The sequence below is a fragment of the Heteronotia binoei genome, chromosome 10, assembly GCF_032191835.1.
Source record: "Heteronotia binoei isolate CCM8104 ecotype False Entrance Well chromosome 10, APGP_CSIRO_Hbin_v1, whole genome shotgun sequence".
Taxonomy (NCBI): domain Eukaryota; kingdom Metazoa; phylum Chordata; class Lepidosauria; order Squamata; family Gekkonidae; genus Heteronotia; species Heteronotia binoei.
Genome location: NC_083232.1, coordinates 70,686,020 through 70,711,089, shown reverse-complemented (window position 1 = coordinate 70,711,089; position 25,070 = coordinate 70,686,020). Strand labels below are relative to the sequence as shown.

Here is a 25,070-nt window from a genome sequence, read left to right as displayed (position 1 = left end):
CTGAAACAAATCCTATTCTGCTTTTGTTTGGTTAAGTCTGATAGCCAGGACAGCAAGTTGCATACAGATTTGGTTTCAAGTCTCAGCTGAGCTATGGACTTACTGAGTTAGCTTTGGGAAAGATACATTACACTAATTTGCTTTTAGTGATTCTGTAAAAACTGGAGCTCAATATACAGTCCAGATCAGCAACCCAGAGCTAACACATTAATGTCTCTCATTTGTTTCAAGCACATTTATATTATGTTACAGCTATTCTGCATTAAGAATTTCATGCTAAAACATACATATTTGTCATGGCACATCATCCCAATATAGATATTATATGCTGAAACAGGCAACACTCACTAATTTGGAAGAAAAGATAAGAACATAAAGAAAAGCCATGCTGGATCAGACCAAATACCCATCAAGTCCAGCATTGTGTTCTCAGTGTCCAACCAACTGTTGCAAGGAAGCCCATGATCAAGACAATTGCAACAGCATCCTCCCCCACCCATGCTCCCCCACATCTGATATAAAGAGGCGTACTGCCTCTGGTACTGGAGGGGGCAGATATTCATCATGACCAGTGTTCCCTCTAAGCTGAGTTAGCGTCAGCTAGCTCACAGATTTTTAGCCTCCAGCTCACACATTTTTATCTTAGCTCAGGAAGGATGACCCCAGAGCACACTGATTTATGCAGTAGCTCACAGCGTTAATGCCAGTAGCTCACAAAGTAGAATTTTTGCTCACAAGACTTTGCAGCTTAGAGGGAACATTGATCATGACAAGTAAACAATGATAGCCCTGTTCTCCATGCATTTGTCCACTCCCCTTTTAAAGCCTCCAAGTTGGTGGCCATTACCTGTGGTAGTGAGTTCCACAATTAAACTAGGCACCGTGTGAAGTAAGTACTTCCTTTCATCTGTCCTGAATCTTCCAGCCTTCAGCTTCAGTGGATGACCCCGGATTCTGGTATGATAAGAGACTCTTTCCACACCACACACAAATGTTATAGACTTTGAACATGAAAACAATAAGAGAAATCAATGTGGAGAGTGCTGTGCAGTTCCTCTTCTCCTCAGCATTACGGTATGCCTCCAAAGCTTATAATAGCAGTATTGCATGAAGGAGTGCATAGCACATAGCATGGAAATCTGAATGGCACAATACCTGTGCTGCACAACTGATTTTTAAATAGAAGTCTATTTTAGTTATTTGTGGTGGTGGTGGTGGTGGAATGTGTTGTCGAGGCACAACCCTATAAGAGTTTCAAGGCAAGAGACATTCAGAGGTGGTTTGCCACTGCCTGCCTCTGTGTAGAGACCCTGGACTTCCTTGGTGGTCTCCCATCTTTCTAACCAGGGCTGACCCTGCTTAGCTTTCAAGATCTGATGAGATCAGGCTAGCCTGGGGCATCCAAGGTGCTGGTCAAATATTTTTGAATAATCAGAACTCTAAAGTGATTTTTTTAAAAATTTCAAAGAACTATTTCATAGATTTCAGGACTGCATACACACAATAGGGGCTTCCAAAAATTCAGTGCACCTTTCCATTATGTTTGTTTGCTGTTCTCAACTATAATAATTGTCCTTGATGTTCAGCAATTATCAGAAGGGTGTCTGTATACCTGCTGATTTGTTCTACAAACAGTCTGTGACATATCTATCTCTTCCACTTCTGCTAACTCTTCTTCCTCCTCCTCCTCCCCTTCTTCCTCCTCCTCACTGGTTTCTGAACATGAATCAAACGCATCATTGTAATACTCTTCTGCAACGAGCGGGTCTTCGGGAATTTCTGTTTTTGAAGAAAAAAAAAGGTGGGGACATAGTAAGAAATAATTTCTATTCAGAAGTTATTTGCCAACTATCTATTTCAGTTTCAAAACCCCCAAAATTACGAGGAGATAAGTTATCCACAACAAGTATATGTACAAATACTGGAGAAGCAGTGTAGGAATTTAAATTCATATACTTTACAAATAAGAATGTAATGGTGAAAAATACAACTTTCAGGTGGTCTCCACACAGCTATCATGAAATTATTTGCTTCTGAGAAGACTTACTTTGCTGCAACAGCAATTCTCCATTAAAGACATTTCTCTTTCATCTTCAACAAGACTTAATATTCATGGGGTTCCAGTTGGGCCAGCTCAAACAAATGGCACAAATGTAGGGCAGAGTGCATATGAGGTAACACTTGCCCCTGCGGTCCCCAGCTTTTCAGCTGCCCCGTGTCTTGCTAGTCAGCTGACTGGCCATTCTCCCCCTCTGCCTCTTAGGGATACCAACTCTGGCTTGGCAAATTCCCAGAGATATGGGGAAGTGGCACGGGGAGGGCAGAGTTTGGAAAGGAGAAGGAATTCAGCAGGAATGTGGTGCCACAGATCTACTCCCTGAAGCTGCCATTTTCTCCAGAGGAACTGGTCTACGTAGTCTGGAGATCAGCTGTAATTCCTGGAGAACTCCTCACCTGGGAGTTGCTAACCCAACTTTCTCTTCCCTTCTGATTGCTTCTGAATCTTGACTGATCAGAGAAGAATTTGTCTCTGTTTGGAAAAGCCCACCCACCTCTAACAATCAGGATGGGGTGCAGCTTTCCAAAGATAGTAGGGTCCCTTTCCAGTTATGGCCAAAGAGAAAAGGAGGAGGGGACAAGAGTGGCTGTCAAGAGCATTCAAGCTAGGGAATAAAGGTTTTAACTCTCTGTTCCCTAGCCTGGCTACTCCCAGGAGCTGCCCATTTATTTATTTATTTATTTCAATTTTTAGCCCGCCTTTCCTGTAGAACAGGCTCAGGGCAGGTTACATCATAAAAACAACCAACAATAAAAAACAATAAAAGACCAATTTAAAATATATAAAATCTAAAACGACAGAGTGACAACAGAGACTAAAATGGCAGTTTCTGTCTCACTGACATGGCCTATTGTCCAGGTCCAGCAGATCTTATAGCATTGGGATGGAATGAAAGGAGGAGGCCGGTAACAAGTGATGTCCACTGCCTCAGCTGAAAGCCTGGCAAAAGAGCTCTGTTTTACAGGCCCTGAGGAACTGGAGCAGATCCCGCAGGGCCCAGATCTCCAGGGGGGGCTCATGCCACCAGGCAGGGGCCAGGGCTGAAAAGGTCATCCTCTCTTCCTTCCCTTCCCAGTTGTAATTTGAGAGGAATTCTGCTATCTTCAGAAAGTTTCACCCTACCCTCATTGTTAAAGTGGGGTGGTACTCTCCAAAGATGGCCACGTCTCTCTCAAATTATGGCTGGAAAGAAGGGAGGGAGGAGGATCAAGAGCAGGCTAGTGATTCCTCCTCTCCAGAGCAAGGACAGGATACCAGCAAGTGACGCCAGTAACACACCACTTTTGGCAATGCAGTGGCACTGGAATCTTAGGACTGGGCTGTTAAATATTTTGCAAGATGTTTATGCACAGAATGAAACTCTGCTGAAGAAAATGAAGATATGAAACATTCACGTTTGTGCTTGCCAAATTCCTTAGTGCTTTCTTCGTGTTTTATAACTACTACAGTATTCCCTCAGTGAAATAAACTCTTTGAAAAATAGTTTTAATTTGCTCCTTCCCTGGAGTTCATTATTAGTGCATTGATGCAGCATTCTGAATGCTGCCTGCATTAAAGAGGCAACGGGCAGCCTCATTTATTTAAAATTAAAAAGAAGCATACAACAAAAGCAGGGTGATCGTCCAAGAGAACAATATCATGCTCATGTCAGCAACTTTCTAATGAATAAAAAGGGCAAAACAAATCACTGTCTTGGAGCAATTTTGTCTCCAGCTTTAGTATCTTTGCATTAAAAAAATAAATACTTGCTTATAAATGGCAATGAATGCATAATGCCTATTATTGTTTGCATACAACATACAACCTATGCTCTTCCTACATACAACCAATGCCTACATACAACCAATGCTCTTCCATTATAAGTGCTGGTTAAGTTTACCCTCTTTGTAACTCAGAATTGGCTGGACATTTAGCAGCTTTCTAAGTGAGCATTTGGAAAATGGCCACCTGTTCTCTATGAGGTTTCTCCAAATTTAGGTTGGTGCATGCCTGCTGACCATGCTACCTATGTGCACTGTGTGTTTGCCTCAGGACTGTATTGTGCAGTGGTTAGGCTAGGGCTGGGGAGATCTAGACCATGAAGCTCACTTGGTGACCTTGAACTTATCACACTGTAACAGGCAGCCAACCGATTAAGTAAATAACCCGCTTCACAGCATTGTTATGAGGGGTGGTGGTGGAAATGGACCAGAAAAGAGAATTCTGTGGATTGCTTGAGCTCTTTGCAGAAAGGGCGGTTTGAAATTGATAATTTCACATGCACAATAGACTGCAAGCAAGAAATTCAATTGCCCTCTGTCCAAACAAATGTCGCTAAAAGAAAGGACAGATTTTCTTGCCTATGGCAGTTCTTAGTGAAAACGGAGTCTAACAGGTTTCTGTTTATTTACCATTGTATGAAAAGATCTATATCTACTCTCTCCTTTGCTTGAAGTAACTAACAACCATACAGTCTTTTAAATCTTAATAAAAATAAATATAGCCAAAATGACAGCATCCTTTTTAAAACCCAACCAGAAGCAAGTTTTCTCCAGTGCCACAAAATGTTCTCTGAAAAATTCACTTTGTCTGTGGTTTGGAAAGACAGCTTTATGAACTTCTTAAAGGAGCACATTCCACATTACTGGAGCCTCAGCTGAGAAAAGTTCTAGATCTAGTTACTGAGGTTTAAATTTGTTGAGCAAAAGAACAGCTAACGAGAAGAACCCAGAAAACATAGTTGAATGAGTGGAGAAACAGACATCCCCTAACGACAGGGTAATTGACAGGTGGCGTAAAGACAGAATGGAAATTAAATTGCTAGTATCAAATATAGGCCATGAAGATAAATACATCAAGTGTCCATTGACAATGACACTGCATGTGGTTGAAATCAGTGGAGGATTTCTGAGGATGGAAGAATTTTGCATCCATGGAGTGAGATTTTCTCATGTTTCGCCTCACACTGACTAAGAAATTCCCCTCAAAATGCTGCTTCTGGGAAACAAGGAATCCCCAGGTAGAGCATGAGCAGAGAATGGGAGGTCTGCAGCAAGAAGAGATTTGTCAAAAGTTGCCCTATCTTCTGCTTTCAGAAATACTTCTTCAGATCCAAGTCATTACCAAATTTGGATGAATGCAAACGTACATGGTACATCAGTGAGGCAAAATTGATTTTAGTCAAAGGCCTCCTCAAAAATGAAATCTATTAATTCATATGTAAAGACTCAGTTATTACCCAAACCTATTTCTCCTTACCTTCCAAGTTGGAACTATATCAGATACCTCAATTTTCTAGAATCCCTTTCTTTCTGAGAAAGAATGTACTGATATTAATATGGGAATAGACACCAGACAAATAATAGCAATATAAAATTGTGGTTAGTATATATATTCATAATTCAACTAACCCTACACAAATTATTTTCTTATGTCCACCTTCAATTGCATTCATTCAGAAAAGAACCCACATAAATTGTTATAAATTATTGTTTTGAAACTGTCTAGTTTTAAAAAGTATATTGCATAATGTTACTGACAGAAGGTATGTGTAATGCTTTGAAAGTGCTAGAGAAATCCTAAAATAGAATAATAATCATAAGTCAATTTTTTCCTTTCTTGTGGCTCTTGAAACAGTTTTCATAAACAGGAGAGTGGTATCTGGATAAACAAACAGAAATCCAGGCCTCATTTCCTGAATAGCACAGTGTAGAAATTCCAATTAAAAGACTGAATTTATTCAATACATGTCACTATAATCTCTCTCGTGATTTTGGCAACTCTTCCAACTGGAGCTGTGGAAGTACTCAGCTAATGTTTAAATATTTGCTACAAAATCTATGACTTTGAGAAAATAATATTAATTAATCCATCTACACGTGGGCTGTTTAACTGCCTTTTGATTTCTTTTGACAACTGAGTACAGATGGTGTGCATTAGGCATCACTAATGAATGTGATATTTTTTCTAAACTTTGATCTAACAGAACTTTCATCAAAGATGACAAATACGCAAGTCCCAGGCTGCATCAGGATCCAAGGCCATGGGAAACAAATGCTCAACAAATCCCAACAACAGCTGCCAGGGCATAACCAAACCAGGGATGCTTCCAAAAACCCTTTTCATTCAGTTTTCTCCCCCTTTAAATTCTGCATTTCCAAATTGTTTATTCATGTTCTTACCCTTTCTATGTTATGATTTCATTGATAAAACACTTGGAGAGGAGCAATCTTGACATGACTGTTTTAATGGCTTGCAAGAACACACATTCATTAAAAAGAATCTTGCTACAATCATACATACAATTATATCAGGATTGCTTTTTTGTAGAATTTATCAATCTACACACACACATTAGTAATGTAGAGGATAAAACAATTAATTATCCAAGTTTAACCAGAATGCAGAAGGAATGCTCATGAAACAATAACTGAATGACAGAGGGAACTCTGCTTATCCCTAACCAAAATTTCATCATGAAAGCAGAATTTCCACACACTAGACTTGCTCCTGTGTTGGAATGAACTACACAACATGCGTGTTGAGGAGAAAATGCTTAGCTGGCAAAGCAAGTGGCCTTTATTATATAGGGTTCAGGTCTCAGCTTAAGTCATAGCAACACAAAGATTCTCACAGGAAGCATGTAAAATATTCTGCTTAGCATGCGAAAAATCCACAGTAGCTTAGTAAATTCCCGAAATATCTTGTCTCAATGTGACTGATGTGAGAGCATCTATCTTTTCCAGACATTGCAGGGTCTGAGTAACTGGGCTCATGACACTCCCACGCCTTTAGAGGACACAGCAGCAAGACACCATTTCAGCTATATGGTTCTACATACCACTCTTTTCTTTATTATATGGCTGCTTGCAAAGGGCAGCAAAATAACAATTTGATCTTGACATTCCCAGGAAAGAATGAACTGACATTACAATGGGGTAACAAAAAAGGTAAAGATGGGGTAAAGATAAGCCACGGGTGGGAAACAAACAATGACGGATTTATGCATTCACACTGGCACATCTTAGTATTTAATTTTTGTCCGTCCAGAAAAGATGCATGTATAGGGGGAGAAGGGTTATTCAGAGGCATACTTTTTGCTAGGCAGGCCAGCCTTCCACTACAGAGCTGTTCAAGTCTCCATCCTGGGGTTGGGTATGCAAGCTAGCGTGAGAGGGCCCACCACGTCTTTTGAGGCTAGGCTACCCCTTCTAACGTGAGAGGGCCCACCAGGTCTCTTTTGAAACTAGGCTACCCTCTTTATACAATAGCACCCTGGTATCAGTTCTCCCCCTTCCTGCACTGTACAATTCTTGGAGAGTGTATGCCAAATTGTATGATGTGCTCTCATTTAAGTTTCAAACAACCAAGGTTAAAACACAGTTGAGACAAGAGGGGGATGGCAATGTCAATTACCAAAAAGTAAGCTCTTCATGCATGAGGGAAAGCTATGTGTCTTGGTATTGACAATTCTTTATCAATAAACATTACTAGTTATGATGCAAGAATACAAAAACTCATCTCATTTTTTTAAAACACATAAGGGACATATGTAAGTGACATGTTATAAACTGAATCAATTCATGTGCCTTTATGGCAAGCAACATATTGCAGCCTAGGTGATCAAGATACACATATTCAGACATAGGTGAGAGCATGGCCAGAAATGGGCAGTCCATACTGGCCATATTAACATAGGTGAAAGCAGTGCCAGAAAAAGGCAGTCCATACTGGCATATTATTACAATATAAGACCCATTTCCTGGTTTCCCTGCTCCCTTAATCTGAGTTCATGGAGAGTTTGCGTGCTTTATGCATGACAATCTTTTCACAGGGAAATCTGTTTCTATTGCAGCCAAAAGGAATTATTTTTATTTGGAAGTACAACTTGCAAGTGGCAGTGAGGCTGCTTATTGTGATCTTGCTGGGGCCTCTAGCCTTTTGCTAGGCAGAGGAATTTTCCTGGAAATAAGTTTTCTCCATAACTCAGTTTGGATGGGGTTTTGGGGGAGGCCTTCCTTCCAACATCAATGAGGCATGACCATGCAAATTTCAGGACCTCTGGGTAGATATGGAAGAGCCTGAAAAACATACTTGGAGAAACAAACAAACAAAACAACAATAATAGGGGTTTTTTTCTTTTAAAGCTTTTCTTGGCTATCCACAAATTGCCATAACTTGAGCTCAACCCTGTTGCATACATTAGATAAATTACCACACTTGTTTTGGACTGGAGACTTTCTCCTCCTCACATGGAGTTTCAGTTTGACAAGGTCTCTACCCTTCCAATGTTAAAGGGCAAATGTTATACACCATACATTATGCAGAATACAAATCCACAATATAAACCTATGCATCACTTCTCATGATTCAGGCTAGTGTATACCTATATAGAAAGCATGCACCTAGAGATTCGTGAGAGGCTTTTTACTTGGTTGCAACAGATATGAATTTTAAAAAAGAAAACATGAAATTGTGCACAAGATTGGAGCTCCAAAAAGAGATTACCAGAGTTGGAATTACCCCTGGATTCTGAAAATGGTCACAAAAAGAGAAGAAAAACTTTTGCTATAGCTTTGGAACATATGAAATTGTCAAAAATAAGAAAAAACTTCAAAAACAAAATAAAACTGAGGCCTCAATAGAACAATGCCAGCTTTAACATACATGTATATGAGGGATCAGACTCAAAATGATTAGAGAACTGGATCAGAGAATTTAAACCATTGGAAATCAGTGGGGTGATCAAGTTCCACTGAACCCCATTTTTCTCTGTGCCAGCTCATCCAAAATTTGTTCTGTGGGTTTCACATAGGTATGAGAGATGGTTTCAGCATACTTTAACAACAAAATCCTAAAAGCAAATAATAATTAATTCTTAAACAAACAATTCTTAACAGACGTACCAGCAATTCTTAAAACCATCATAATGAACATGCATTTAAACTTGACTTGCAGACTGGATTGAATCACAAAATCAAGCAGAACTGGAGTCCTACCCTGTTAAGAACATGAAATATAGAAAAGATTTTCTAAACAAAACACTCAGAAAAGGTCAAACTCTAACAAGATACTCTAGAGGCATAAAATAAAATAGATAAGCATGTAGATGCCTCTTTCCACAGGTAAGAGGTTCACCAAATAGCTAAATAGGAAGATTTATATGCACAGTTCATAGATGAAACATAACTATAAATGACATTAAAAGAGCAAATGAAGATATACATTTGAGGAATGCAGAACATTATTAATGTCTAGATTTCTAATGAAGACCAAAATTTTCAGGAATTCTGCCTAGATCTTGAAAAGGTATTGCTATGAGAAACACGACACTGAGAATAATTGGGTCACTGGTAAAACAAGGTATTAGTTTTTTAAGACTTAAGAGAGAAGATGCACAGTGAGAGGGTAGTTTTATCCAAGGAAGGGTACAGATGTTCTTCTACAACACATGCTATAACTTCAAATGAAAAAAGGTCTTGTAAGAACCAAAATTTGTGAGGTAGAATTCTAAAACACTGTTCTTTTCAGAGCTATAAAAATTCAGTACCAGCAACAAAAGGAATTTTCAGATTTAAATGAATAAAAATTGTGAAGCAATTCAAAGTAAGATAAAAAATTGTGATAAATGTAAAACTAATAGCCTGGACAGGAGACAAAATACATAAATACAAACAATAGAGACTAGTCATGGATTTCATTGTGAGTTGCAAAAATAACAGCCACCAAATTCTCTGGAGAATACAGAGTGGATTTTCCATTCCACATTTTCCTTGCAGCTTTGTCTGTGCTGTAATGTGTTTCATTGAAGTGGAACTCAGTTTTACTTCCCAGGATTCCTATGGCCAGCTGAAGCTCATGCTTCCTAGAGTTGTGTCATTTGCAAATAAAGGGCTGATGCTTTGAGCCAGCTTTGTCTCTACTAAATGGACCTGAGAACTGGCGCTTAGGGAGTACTCTAATCTGGGAACCCACAGCCAAAGGGGGATATTACACTGGAGAGCCATTGCCAATCTGAGTAGACCCGGGGGGGGGGCATGGGAAGCTTGCAATGCCCAACCATTTTGTGTTTTCCCAGGTTGAGAATATTTTATAATTTTAGTTTTTGTTGTGAACCTTGTGCTTTTTTTGATGTTTTATTTTTAAAATTGCATTGCCAAATCCCACTATTCCCCCACCTTTCCATTTTAAACAAAATATTGCAAGAGTTTTAAGCATGCTTGTATTTTAAGTTAAAAATAATATCTTTGTGTTTGCCTGTGTCTTTTGTAAAGTTTATATCTCTGCTTTCTGGCATTACATTTTATGACAGGCACGGCCTGGCCCCACAAAGTCCTATTTATATCAGATCCAGCCCTCATAACCAATGAGTTCAACACCCCTGGTTTAGATAGGGACATGCTTATATGACTACTAATTCTACCATACCAAACCAGATTGTCACCAAACCAGAGTATCACCCAACCAAAAGATGTTTTCTTGCTTATTACACATTATGGATGAATTCTTACTTAATCTAATACAGAAATCATGGGTAGAAATAATAATCCCAGAATACTAGCATGGAATGTGTAGTTCCACCATATAGTATTTAGCAACTGCTCCTAAGCAGGTCAGAGTAAGTCCAATTTTATTCAGTGGGGCTTACTCATTGGAAAATATTCTTAGGACTACAGCAATTGTCCCAGGAAATGGAGTCCATCCTGTATTTTCATACCCATTTTGCAAAGTAGATGTTTTTCATGCTTAGTGGACTTTATGTTATGTTTGGGCAAGACCGTAGCCATTTACTGTAATCAATACACTAATAAAACCGCAGGTATTGCATGCACAAATATGTATTTCAGTATATATTTACTTCGATAGACTAGTCTGCCTGAGGACTGAATAAAACTCACAGGGAGAGAAATATCTCTCTATTTCCTTACAAAATGAAACTTTCTCTGGTTGAAATTCATAATTAAACATCTATAGGTGTTACAATTTGCAATGGAAATATCTGAAAATAATATATGCAGTTATTGTGATGCACCTAGCTACTTTGGTATTATAATGAAAACGGGGGAGTTGTCAGATGTAACATATTGCAACATATTTATTAAGCTACTGAATTTTGATTATTATAACCAATGGAGTAAAAAAGGAACAGAAAACAAAGTGGGACAGATTTTAACTGGAGTGAATGAAGCTTAGCAACTGACAAAAGTGAGAGACAAAACTTTTTAAAAGTTGAAAAAGAGATATTGAATGAAAGGCAATGATCTGGCAAGACCTTGGCGGAATTTCAAAAAAATGGTAAGAGGAGGCAAGTTGGTTTATAAAAGCCTCTACAAACTCATGGGCAAACCCTATCAACATGGGCAAGTCAAGATGATACTTCAGGCATTAAAGAATTTCCAGGATATTTCCCCATACCCAATGTAGGACAGTAACTATGAATTTCAAGTGGAAAACAACTGTTCATGTCTTTATAGGCAGATATTCCCCAGGAAAAGGAGCAACTGTGACATCTTAAATATAAAGAAGGGCTTTAAAAATGTAGAAAAATGAATAAAGTAGCAGGGGAAAGCCCAGTCATCTTCTAGGATGCCTCACTCACTGTTCACAAGGATCACACAGGAAGATGACACATGAATACCTTTGAAACTAGTTTTACTTTGATACTTTAAAATGATTCCCCAGCTGTGAGGTCTTATAGAGATTATAGAATATATGTTGTCAAGTGTTTTGCTTCAAAGGTCAGAGACAAGCCATTAAGATTCTGGAAAAGTAAATGTTAATCTTATAATGGTCATTTGGGTAATTAATTGGAAATATATATTTTCTAAGTTCTACAGCATTGCCGAGCGTGCTTCTAGGAGCCTGACTTTATAGACGCTGTATGGTTTATGGAGGACTTATTGCAGGAACAAAAGATGAGTCGTGAAAGGACTTTTCCCCCATACATTTCCCCATACCCAGTGCCTAGTCCAATGACTGGTCTTCTTTAGCAGGGATCAAAGTAATAAGCAGAGTGGTGGGGTGGGGGGGGATAGAATTCTATAGTGGGTAGTCTTACATTAAAAGGGGACATGCAAATAGATCTCTGCTTATATTACATGTTAAAAATGCACTATAACATAAAGCAAATGTTAAAAGTTAAAATTCAAGTAAAGTGTCAACTATCTAAGAAGTACAGTAGGTCTAAGAAAGCAGTTTTTATCTTCTATCTATTTCATGGTGCCCATCACAACTGATTGAAAAAGTTTTAAACATTCAGTTAGTCATATGCATTTATGGAATACACAAAAAAGTATTTGCTCTCCGACTAGGAATCCTATTATGTAACATGACCTTTTGATCACAGATTCCTAGTAGTTAAGATTTTCATATTTCTGTTTAAATTTAGATAGCCTATTTGGACTTCAATATGTAGATTCATAAACATATTTTAATTGTCTTTTTCTTGTTCACTATGTCTGTTCAACTATGAAATTGTTGTGAATACAAACCAACATGCCAAGCAAAATATAAGAGCGCATGATTTTAAACTTTCATCACAAAATCCAGTTTGTCATTTCCATAAGTAATTTGTTGAAAACAGAAATTATTAGACAGATACAGTTTGATGAGTCCAAAAATTAAATTTTATGGAATGTTTTCTAAAACTCTGATATACTTCTGAGTATTACACATAATGAGTTTAATAGTAATATCCTCCATTTCATTTCCCACTCTGTGTAAAATGCAGAGCTAGATTTGCTCTGTCGAAGATACAGATGTGGGGTCAGGTCCTATCAGCTTTTCTGCTTGACCTCTTCCAGTTCCCCACCCCCCACCAAATGCAGCCCCTGGCATGGCATTTGTTTGCACAGATCCAATTATTCCCAGCATAGCCTTTTCAGTGGTCACCAATTGTAAAGTTAGTAAGAGCCAACCCTAGACCTACTGATGTTAATGGAACTGTATCAGTCCTGAAACTGTACAAAATTGTAACAAAGCTATCCTATGTTAATTATACCTGCTCATTTGGATAGGCCCAGTCCTAAATCCCTTATACCACTGGACTGCAACACTTTTGCCAGTGAATTGCTATGCTGGCAGACCCCACAAACATGGGAGGAAACAAAATGGGTAGAATGTAGAAATGGTGAGCAGAGAACTGAATTTAGCAGGAATCCTGTGCTTGCTTGTACCCACGCTGTGCTAAAACACAACACTGCAAATGCAAACAAGATGATGTGAGTTAAACATTCCCATTAAAGCCAATGGGCAGTACAACTGACTGCTCCACTTTCTTCATTCCGCTCCCCCTATCTACTACAGAAGCCAGGATTGTAGCTAACTCTGCAGCCAATCATGAGACTCTGCAAGAGAATATAAGATCCTGCCAGGGGACACAGATGTCATACATCAAGGTGTATGGCATGGCATTACATCACCTCCTCCTTCCTTGAAGGGACTGTGTTATGGATCAGCCCTCTGGAAAATCACAAAGGCTCCATCATGAATTTCTCTTCATCCCATTATTGCAGTTGTGTGATTAGAGTACTGCTCTCTCTTCCCTGAAAAATGCTGATTTCACTGATGGAGACTGCAATACAAATGCGTAGCATGCAGTGTTGTGAGAACTGCCCAAGTGAAGGATTCAAATCATTTTAGGGGGATGATGCTTTATTCTTCATGTACCACAAAGGCTTCTTCAGGAAAGGAACTATCTGCTTAGATATCCCACAGGTTTGGAGACGATGTCACTAGATTCGATAATGTCATGGGCTCATCCAGCCATTGAAATGTTGATTCATGCTTTCCACACAGGGCTATAGATTCAAGTGGGTAGAACAAATTTCAAGTCCAGTGACACCTTTAAGACGGGCAAAGTTTTATTCAAGATATAAGCTTTCCTGTGCACACACACTTCTTCAGATACAGTCACTGTATCTTATATCTTGAATAAACTTTATTGGTCTTAAAGGTACCACTGAACTCAAATTTTGTTCTGAAGCAGGGTTATGTCTGCCTTTACAATGTCACCATTTAGTGAATCCTACAAAATGTATTGCAGACCACAATCAGAGGGAGTGCCCACCCTAGGCATCATTTTGAATGCTGATATAGCCATTGAGACCAGCAATTTACCTGCTGTTGGAAACTAAGGTTTTTTTGCAATTTGGAAGGTAACTCTTAAGAGTTCAGTTACAAAGTCCTGGTAACTTCCATTTCAATGTATCTGAAGAAGCGTGCATGCATACAGAAGCTTACACCTTGAATAAAACTTTGTTGGTCTTAAAGGTGCCACTGGACTCAAACTTTGACCTACTGCTTCAGACCAACACAGCCGCCCACTTGAATCTATCTTCAGTGGGGAGACAGTAAAAGCATGTGGGGGCTTGGATCTCAGTGTTCTACTCTTACCAAACTGCTTGCCCTTAGAGAACAAACAAGATGTTAGGCAGAACCCTGCTTTGGATGTTCAGTAATTAAGTCCATCTAGGTTTCCTTCACCCACACAAAAATGGGACATTCCTTGATCACGGCAGCCACTGTGGAAAGAAATCAGTCATCTGTTTTTGCTTCACAATTTAACTTAACCACTTTATTATCTTGAAGTCATTATCAATATATTTGTGACAGAATTTGAGATTCTTCCCATAAACTAAAAGCTCACCTGCCTCTTTTTAAAAGTGATTTTTGAACTCTTTCCTGAGCTAGGATGCTGGCTTTGTATAAAGTAAGCATTCAAAAGCTACTGAAGTGAACAGAAAAGAAATGACAGCACGTCAAGGTGAGCTGGCAGTCACAAAGCGCTCTTGCTTAGCAATAGATAGTGGAACAGTTGGGTTCTGCAGTCATGCTTTGCCTCAGTTTCGGTCTCAGGGGCCTCGGATTGTTCAGCAGTTCTCTCCATTCTTACGTGAACAGAATAAATCTCCATAACTCATCCGGATGATGGAGGAAGAGATGAAATCATCCACAGCTAATATAAACTTGCTCTCATGTTTGTGACTATTCAGATTTGTATTAGCATATATTAATCTTCAGCTATAACTAATTCTTTCTTCAATATCAGTGTGAGGGGGCAGGAGGGATTGTCTGCTGCCTCTGCTTTATAAGGCATTGTCCATGAAGGCTACCACAATCACCTTTTTCATTAACTCCATTCGAAAATGAGGGAGTCACACTTAGGGAAAACAGAAAACAGGTTCTTTCAGGGGAGATCCTTGGATTGCCACTGAATTTGAAACAGAATGGTAAGCCTTTTCAACAAATGTGTGACAAATCCAACATTTGATAACTTTGGCAGAATCAAAGTTCATTTGATAAGAAAATTATATATTGTAAAAATTAGATAAACCCCTCCCAGCCCTGGTCATTCAGCTGTAGCTCTATTTAATAAGTTCTGGGGACAAACAACGAGACTTAATCTCATCATACGATTTTGAGGGTCCTGGAATGTAAAGATGTTCTTGAGTTTTAACCTCCTATGTGGCTGCTTTCTGCTCCTGTCTCCCTTGACAACAGCTGAATGAAAACAAGCTCCTGACCACTCTGGCAGTATTTCCCAATTACAGCAATGGATCCTACAGCACCCCAAGGTAGCAACAGTGGGTGACAGAGGCAGGCTGAAGGCCATCAGAACCGGGCATTTCTACCAGCATACCATCCATCCCCAGATCACAAAATAATGCTAATGGTTGTAATTTCTATTGGGTATTCTAGATTCAGTTTTAATTTGCTCCTCAACCATTTTATTTATTTATTTAATTTATGCCCCGCCCTATCCCACAAGTAGGCTCAGGGCAGCTTACAATATAAAAACTCATCAACAATAAACCATAGTTGACACAACAGATAAGATTTTAAAAACTGGTTGAGATTACAAGCAAGAATTAATATTGTAGTGCTTGGGTAGGATGAACGTTAGAGTTAATGCCAGGCATCACCATTTTACCTTAACAACCTATTAAGTATAATACTCTGAAATGGCTAGCCACCGTAGACTGATGTGCTTCACTGTAATCAAAACTTCCCCAACATTAAAGCTCATTTCAGACTGAGGGCTGAGCCAGCTAAAGATGGGGAAAGATTTTGCACTTTCTTTTTTTTTTTGCAAATAGGAGCCTTGAGATGCTTCAGCAACGTCTGGGACAAAGGCACAGAGAGAACTGGAGGAGGAAGAGGAGGAAGAAGGAAAAGGAGGAGGAGAAGAAGAAGATGATGATATTGGATTTATATCCCACCCTATACTCTGAATCTCAGAGTCTCATAGCGGTCACAATCTCCTTTACCTTTCCCCCCCACACACACACAACAGACACCCTGTGAAGTAGGTGGGGCTGAGAGAGCTCTTACAGCAGCTGCCCTTTCAAGGACAACTCCTACCAGAGCTATGGCTGACCCAAGGCCATTCCAGCAGCTGCAAGTGGAGGAGTGGGGAACCAAGCCCGGTTCTCCCAGATAAGAGTTCATGCCCATAACCACTACACCAAACATACAGGTTGCATTTATGTCTCCTTTACTGGAGTAAACAGTTCTGGAAAGCAAGCTGAGTTCATGGAAATATCGTGAGAGAGTTAAGCCTTCCTTAATGCCTACTGTTGGATTTACATATGTGCCAGGATACATATCTGAGTTAAGTTGCAGTTCCAGAGTCAATAATTGATAGGCATGTGGAAACCTACTTCATGTACTGATTATCCTTGACTAGATTGGGGAGGTGTCTTGTTGTCATGCACTGGAGTTTCATTTTCTGCCGCACTGTACCGGGAAGACAAGAAGTATTGGTTTGGTCTACAATGGGTTGAGGCATTCTTTCCTTTGCCCTATGAACAGTTCGGTACCCCGTTGCACATTTCTCTCCTCATTTTTTTTTTCCTGGAGGAGATACTTGAGGGGGGCATAAGGTTTGTGAAACCTGGCTCCAGTTTCAGGTCTGCTTCATTTTTATTTGTTCAAATATTTATATAATTCTCCTGCATTTCTACAAAACCTATACTATAGTTATGTCGCTGAACACAGGCAGCTGTATCGGATCATCTGTCCGCCAAAGGTGAGTGTGATCTACTCAGACTGGCAGCAGCTCTCCAGGGTTTCAGGCAATGCCTCTTGCATCACCTGCTACTTGACCCTTTTTTAACTCTCAAGAATGAGCCTGGGTTTTTCCGCAAGAAAACCAAGTATTCTACCACAGACACCCCCTCCCCATTGTTAGTTTCCTTAGCAGACAGCTGTGTGTTTTTCAGAAGGAAGGAAAAACAAGTGCAAAATTATAATTTCAGGTCAGATATTTGATACTAGCTGCCTAATTCACATTGGGATCCTAAGCAGAGTTACACCTTTAAAGATCATTAAAACCAATGACTTTAAACGGGTATAATTTGAAATAGGATTGCGCAGTTACTTTGGTGCGCTCTCGCTAAGAGTGAGAGCAATAAAAATAGTAGCTTGGTGTGTTCATATTGAGAGTAAGAACAATAAAGATACTGGATTGGAATACAATGTGAGAAACCAGAATATTAGTACTCTGAATTGCTCATTCATTCTCTGTGTATGAAGCATATGGAGCACAGGTCCATCAGTGGCTATTAGCCACAGTGTATGGAGCACAGGTCCACCAGTGGCTATTAGCCACAGTGTATGTGTGTATATAACATTTTTTGCCACTGTGTGACACAGAGTGTTGGACTTGATGGGCCGTTGGCCTGATCCAACATGGCTTCTCTTATGTTCTTATGTTCTTAAGCATGGATCACCTTGACATTTGAATGCCTGAACAAGGAATTTTAAGACATCTATGTGAAGGTCTCCAAAGCATACAGCAGAGCTTTCAAATACAGAGTTAAAAGAAGATAAGAGCAATACTGGAAACCTGTTAGCTCTAATACATTATAATTTGATAAAAATAGATTTGAAAGCGCAATCGGTCCCCTCCTGCTGTATGCCTGCTGTTTTTATTTGACTCTTGCAAGCTCCTGCCCTGACATTCTACCCACTCACAAGTTCCATTCTGATTTTCCTTTGCGTCCCTGGCTTTCAAATTTTGTCTCTCTTGCCTGGTCATATTTTTGAGAGACTGTGGTTTCCTCCCACACAGATTTTTCTCCCCTGATACTGTGAAAAAACAAGTTGATGAGGCTAGACTTAAAATGTCACACAAAATCTGTTTCAAAACACTGACTCCAGTATGTTTTAAAGCCTCCTAACCCATTTACCATTTAATAGTTTGTATCTATTAGTATTTGCATGTATTCAGGACTTCTTCAAGCAGTAAGATGTTCCAGGGTAGCCCAGGTATAGTTCCCTTGGTAGTAGTTCTCTTGGGAGCACTGGAGTCCGAAGTCATTTTTGTAATATTTGCTTTATTTATGAATAGTCATAGAATCATAGAGTTTGAAGGGACTTCTAGGGTCATCTAGTCCAACCCCCTGCACAATGCAGGAAACTCACAAACACCTCCCCCTAAATTCACAGGATCTTCATTGCTGTCAGATGGCCATCTAGCCTCTGTTTAAAAACTTCCAAGGAAGGAGAGCCCACCACCTCCAGAGGAAGCCTATTCCACTGAGGAATCGATCTAACAGTCAGGAAGTTCTTCCTAATGTTGAGCCAGAAACTCTTTTGATTTAATTGGTTCGGGACCTACCTTCCGAGGCCACAGAAAACAATTCCACACCATCCTCTATATGACAGCCCTTCAAGTATTTGAAGATGGTGATCATATCACCTCTCAGCCACCTCCTCTCCAGGCTAAACATCCCCAGCTCCTTCAACCTTTCCTCAAAGGACTTGGTCTCCAGACCCCTCACCATCTTTGTCGCCCTCCTCTGGACCTGTTCCAGCTTGTCTATATCCTTCTTAAAATGTGGTGCCCAAAACTGAACACAATACTCCAGGTGAAGTCTTACCAGAGCAGAGTAAAGCGATACCATCACATCACTTGATCTGGACACTGTAATTCTGTTGATTCAGCCCAAAATAGCATTTGCCTTTTTTAGTGGAGTCAATGAGATGCTCCAACAAGGTACCAAACTGCCACCCCATAACATATGTCCAAAAAGGAGACCCTGAATTCCAGGACTATTCCTGAGGATGGCCAGTCCATCCCTGGATCAAGAGGACATGGACTTCTGTGTGCATGAGTGGCTGCTACTTTCTGAAGTTAAGATTTCTATTTACTTCAGGTAAGGTTGTCAGTGATTTTTATTTCTTACTGCAATGTCTGACTCCTGGCTGCAAATGAACATGATTCCAGGATTCTGCACTGTCTGAAGCTGCCATTTCCTTTAGGGAAACTGATTTCTGTAGTTTGAAGATCACTAGGAATTTCAGGAAAACTCCAGGCCCTATCCTGAGGCTAGTAACCCAAGAGGAAAGTTATTTTGTGAGTAACTGGCTCAAGGTCACCCAGTGAGTTTCAAGAATGGGAAGAGATTTGAATCCAGGCATACAAGATGTTAGTCCAACCCTGTACAGAGTTTATCATATGACCACTGAAAGTAGTTTGATGAAGCATTTTAGTCTACATTTGCTTCAGCAATCCTGCTAATGTCCTGAGTGGTGTTCTGCATGGTGATTCCACATGGGCTTGCCAACTCTGGCTTGGGGAATTCCTGAAGACTTGGGGGTGGTGCCTGTGGAAGGATTCTGAGGAAGGGAAGGAGCTCAGGGAATTCACTTTCTGATGCTGCCATCTGCTGCAGAGGAACTGACTTCTGCTGTCCAGTTATATGTTGTAGTTAGGGCTGGGCACAAACCTCCCCAAAACCCTAAATTCATCATTAAAAAAAGGTTGCGGTTCGTGAACCGAGGTTCATGCCCATCGCTATCCACAACCCTCCACATGGTTTTTTGGAGGTCTGTGAAACTTGTGGTGAGAAGTGGGGGGAATGAGAAGGATCACTGAAATGGCTTGCATCCATTTCCATCTTACAGTGGGGCTGGTGCACCTGTCAGCTATTAGGTTGAAATAGGTCCAATCCATTTCAGTGATCCCTTTCACTACCCCCACTTCAAAGGGATTGCAGAAATGTCTTGTGGGCTCTGCTGGATAGTTCAGTTTGAACCAGGATGCCCAGCAGAGCCTCAGCCAACCCTGCAGGGAGAGTTCTCCCTGTAGGATCAGCTCTTTTGTGGGCTTTGTAGGGCATTTCCAGTTCGAACCCGGCTGCCCAGCAGAGCCCCAGCTGAGGCTCCGGCAGCACACCTTGCAAAAGCCATTTAAAGGGACATTTCCTTTAAATGGCTTTTGCAAGGTGTGCCATGCATGAGTGAAGTTCAAGTGGCAAGTTCATCGAGTCATGAACCTCACAAAATTAACTGGCTTGGTAACCAGAAAGGCTTGTGAAGATTTGTGAGGCCGCAGTTAGTGCCTATCCCTGGTTGTAATTCCAAGAGAATTCCAAGCCCCACCTGGAAGTTGGCAACCCTAATCCCACAGCTCATGGCTAATATATTCAAATATCTTAATTTCTTAATCACTCATGGCTATCCAGCACTCCATTAGTCTTTGTGCCACCAGTGAGAAACAGAGCAGTGCTATCAGTGCATATTCCAAAGTCAAAGCACTTTCCTGTTCTGATGGGGAAGCATTTTAGCTATTCATTTATCCTTGTAACTATGCCACTACTTTCTCAGAAGCAGCTGCTTAGCCTCTTAGGACACAGACACCTGGTTTTTGCAGGAGCTGAAGGCTAACAGTTCCTTACATGGATCAAGTATCACAGCATCAAAATAAAGGGATTTATTCTGTTTATTCAGTTAAATTTCACCAGTTCAAGGCAGCTTATAGCAAAAAAGCATTGCTAAGCCATTCAATAAACTCAACGTTAAAATCACATTAATAATTTCAAAACAAACTAAGACAAATATGACAATCGTCAACCGAAAAGAGATGCAGTCAATGGAAATGGAACAATATGAATCTAAATTAGCCACCCTAATCCCTAAAACCTCACTCAGTCTTTTTTTTTAAGTGCTGATTTTGTTCAGAGACCATAGCAGGCATGAACTGAAGGTAGCTTCATCAGATCTAATGCTTTTCTATGGTGGAATGAGCTGTGTATAAGAGTCACCGCACAAGTGTAGTCTGCATTAATTTAGGTGGGCTTTTTCCTTTTTCCTCACTTGGTTTAAAGGTGTTTAGCTGTGTCAGTATTTTAATATGCCAGGTTTCTGGTGGGCTTTTGCTTGCTTGTTATATTGTAAATCACTTGGAATACTTAAAATAAATGGTACATACTAAGCACATAAATATATAATAAAGATGGCCCACTAATGAGGATACTACAGCATACCCCTAATTAAGAGAACATGTTGCGCAGGTGAGCCATTTAAATTTGTAAGTTTTGCATTCTCACTGTTTTATAAAGGATCACCCAGCTCACAACCTCCTCCTGGTTCATTAGCAGGAACAAGAACTGGGATAAGCTACGCAAAGTTTCATGCATGTTTAGAATTTGCTTCCATTTTCTTGATTTGGACCAAATGGGTTTTTGTTCAAAATAAAGGGAAGTTCTCTATTGATCACATCTCAACTTTCAATCAAATTATCAAGGTAAAAGAATAGAAGAAACCTGGCTTTAGATGGAATTTCTGGATCACCTCTTGGTGATGAGGCAGTTAAAAGAGACTCTGAGAGTACATCACTTCTGCATCCAATTACTATCCAATCATTACAGGATGCAGGACTCCTATGTGTGGGTCACTACAGTACCTCTTCTTCAACTGCATGGCAGATGGGGGCCAATCACAAGTATCAAGTCAAAGATTTGATTTCCAATATTGGTACAGGAGCTCTCCCATTCAATCTGATTTTAACTTTGCAAAATCTGATTTTTTAAAGTTTCCTGACAGATGTACTATAGAAACAAATGCCTTCAGAATAGAACTTGTGATCAGCAGGCACAAGGATTCTGGGGATTCCCCTCACCCAAGCCATATCTGATCCAAGGCAAGTATTTTGCTGGGGCTCAGAGACTTTGCATGTTGCATTGATCAGGTTGGTGTAATGAAGAAAGGGAAGGGGGAGAAATTGCTCCTTTCTTTCTCTTGATTATTCTGCCTTCTAAAGATGCATGAGATGCTATTTTTCTAATTGTACAAAATTCTTACCATGCTCCACAGGATCAGACATGCAGAGTCTGCCTGATGTTTCACTGTCTGTTTGTTTATTACATCCTATAGACAAGTAGTCCAATGAAGTGACTGGCTGAGATGTAATCAGATGCTCTGCAATCTGTTGATCAGATTCCTTATTTGAAGTAATAAAGACAAGCTTTTAGTAGTCCACAATATGATAACAATGCATCAGACATTCTGCCTGGGTCACCAGCAATGTTCCCTCTAAACTGCAAAGTTGTGAGCAATAATTCTACTTTGTGAGCTACTGGCATCAAAGTTGTGAGCTACTGCATAAATTAGTGTGTTTTGGGGTCATTCTTCCTGAGCTAAAACAAAAATCTGTGAGCTGGAGCCTGGAGGGTAAAAATCTGTGAGCTAGCTCACACTAACTCAGCTTAGAGGGAACACTGGTCACCAGTAGGAATTTTCTAAGAATGGTTTCAAAAAGAATTATTTTTATTTCAAAACCCTCATTAAACTTAGCTTACACTCAGGTGGGTAGCTGTACTGGTCTGAAGCAACAGAACAAAGTTTGCGTTCAGTGACACCTTGAAGGCCAATGAAGTTTAATTCTGGGTATAAGATTTCATGTGCATAGTATCTGATGGTGTGCATACACACAAAAACTCACACTCGGAATTAAACTTTACTGGTCTTCAAGGTGCCAATGGACTCAAACTTTGTTCTAAGCTTAAACATGCATAGGGGCAAATCAACCAGTGCCTTTGGCAAGAACATGGATTGACTTAATGAAAACCACCACCATCATCTCTGTAATCAGTTAAGAGGGATATAATTGAACTGATAGCTTTTAGTGACTCATTAAGGCTCAGTGTGCTTGGAATACAGCTTATTTAGGACATTCAGATGATCTTGTTATCAAAAAAGAAAAGCAAGCAACACTAAATGTGGTATATTTGGCTGTGTCTCACAAATTCTTTAATAGCCTTTCTTAGACAGACAGAACTGAACGACACACTAGTAAGCAACCATATGCACAAGGCTTGATTTCAAAGGATGAAAAAGTCCTGTGGGCAACTCATATGTGTTTGTGTCTTGAAAGGCTATCATCTGTCTAAGAAAGGCTATTAAAAATAAGAAATATCAGAAGTAAACTGACTGGGTTTTAGAAAAGAAAAGCAACAACCTGGAATGGATCTTGGCTTGGATATTCTCATTATTCTATAGCTTTGGGACTGGGTTCTTAAATATATATCCAACAATAGATTTTCAGCCATAAACATATTTATAGGATCAATGAGAACAAATGAAAATGCAATTATGACAACAGTGTTAAAAAGCTGTTCAGGACATAAGTACATTCAAGTTGCCCACAGGATATATATATATAATTTTTTGGGGCCACTGTGTGACACAGAGTGTTGGACTGGATGGGCCATTGGCCTGATCCAACACGGCGTCTCTTATGTTCTTATGACTTTTCATCCTTTGAAATCAAGCCTCATGCATATGAGCCAGTTTGGTGTAGTGGTTAAGTGTGCGGACTCTTATCTGGGAGAACCGGGTTTGATTCCCCACTCCTCCACTTGCACCTGCTGAAATGGCCTTGGGTCAGCCATAGCTCTGGCAGAGGTTGTCCTTGAAAGGGCAGCTGCTGTGAGAGCCCTCTCCAGCCCCACCCACCTCACAGGGTGTCTGTTGTGGGGGAGGAAGGTAAAGGAGATTGTGAGCCGCTCTGAGACTCTTTGGAGTGGAGGGCGGGATATAAATCCAATATCTTCTTCTTCTTCTTCATATGGTTGCTTACTAGTGTGCAGTTCAGTTCTATTCCATTTATTATGGTCAAAGACCAGCAGGTTACTTACTAATGGAAGAGTTACTCTCTGACTTTTTGCGATGCTCCAAATTATTCATTTTCAGAATAGAAAGGATATTATTCAAGACCAACTTCCTTGCCCATGATTTTCATGCCTTTAGTTGTGCAAGGATTATTTATTCCTTGTTTTCAAAATCATTACCCTCAGGATAGCCTGCCTCACCATGGCATGCCTTAGTTAATGTAAGTCCTGAAGTTCTTCTTAGCAAAGAGAAGTGAGGAGAGCTTTCTCCCTTACAATATACTGACTTCAGTATCAAAGGGTGATATTGTCCAAACAAAGTCTAAACATAAAATTCTTTTTGCATGTAGCAGGAAACATTTATAAGAGATTTGATCCTATTTCTGGCTGTAGTACTTGCAGTACAAGGCACGTTTTTCAGTGTAAAAACTACTGGCCTGGATAGGCCAGGCTAGCCTGACCACGTCAGATCTCAGAAACGAAGTAGGGTCAGCTGTAGACAGTATTGGGATGTGAATCCACCAAGGAAATCCAGGGTTGTGACATGGAGGCAGGCAACAGCAAACCACCTCCAAACATTTCTTGCCTTGATAACCCTACAGGGTCAGCATAAGTAAGCTGTGACTTGATTGCAAAAAGAAAAAAAAAGTAGGGAAATGCAAGCCTTCTGTAGTGTATAACTTGACTGAATCACCTGTTTGAAATGCTTTAATTTTTTTTTTTGGGGGGGGGGGGTTACAGCTGATTTCCAGTTGATCTAGTCCACTCCAACCTGATTGGAATACTGACTGTTTTGTAATTGTGGGGGGGGGGGGGGGCTCAGAGATCCTCAATCCAAGAAAGGCTATTAAAAATAAGAAATATCATAAGTAAACTGACTGAGTTTTAGAAAAGCAAAGAACAGTATCCATCCTTACATGAAGAACATCTATATTCACTTGGTGAAAGTTCCGGGATCTGAGCTCCTGCATTCGTTTGAGATTTTCTTGGTATTTTTCTTCAGCCAGCTGCCTGAAAAGATTACAGACCATTGCATTACAAATGGTAACTGGAGAAAGAAATTGCAAGTGACTTTAGTATCTGTCATTCCAGCAATGACAAGTTCTGGTGTGAGAAATAAATGCTACCTTCTTCAT

At 40.0% G+C, this 25,070-nt stretch overlaps 1 protein-coding gene across 1 annotated transcript in view; it reads right to left on the bottom strand.

Annotated features, from left to right (window-relative positions):
• NEK11 (NIMA related kinase 11) overlaps positions 1-25,070 on the bottom strand; it is a 146,642-nt gene that overhangs the window by 34,248 nt on the left and 87,324 nt on the right. The window contains exons 11-13 of the mRNA XM_060248876.1: positions 24,852-24,945; positions 22,127-22,265; positions 1,613-1,779 (exon numbers count right to left, since the gene is read on the bottom strand). Of these exons, the coding sequence (XP_060104859.1) occupies positions 1,613-1,779; positions 22,127-22,265; positions 24,852-24,945 (400 nt within the window). The remainder of the gene's footprint in view (positions 1-1,612; positions 1,780-22,126; positions 22,266-24,851; positions 24,946-25,070) is intronic.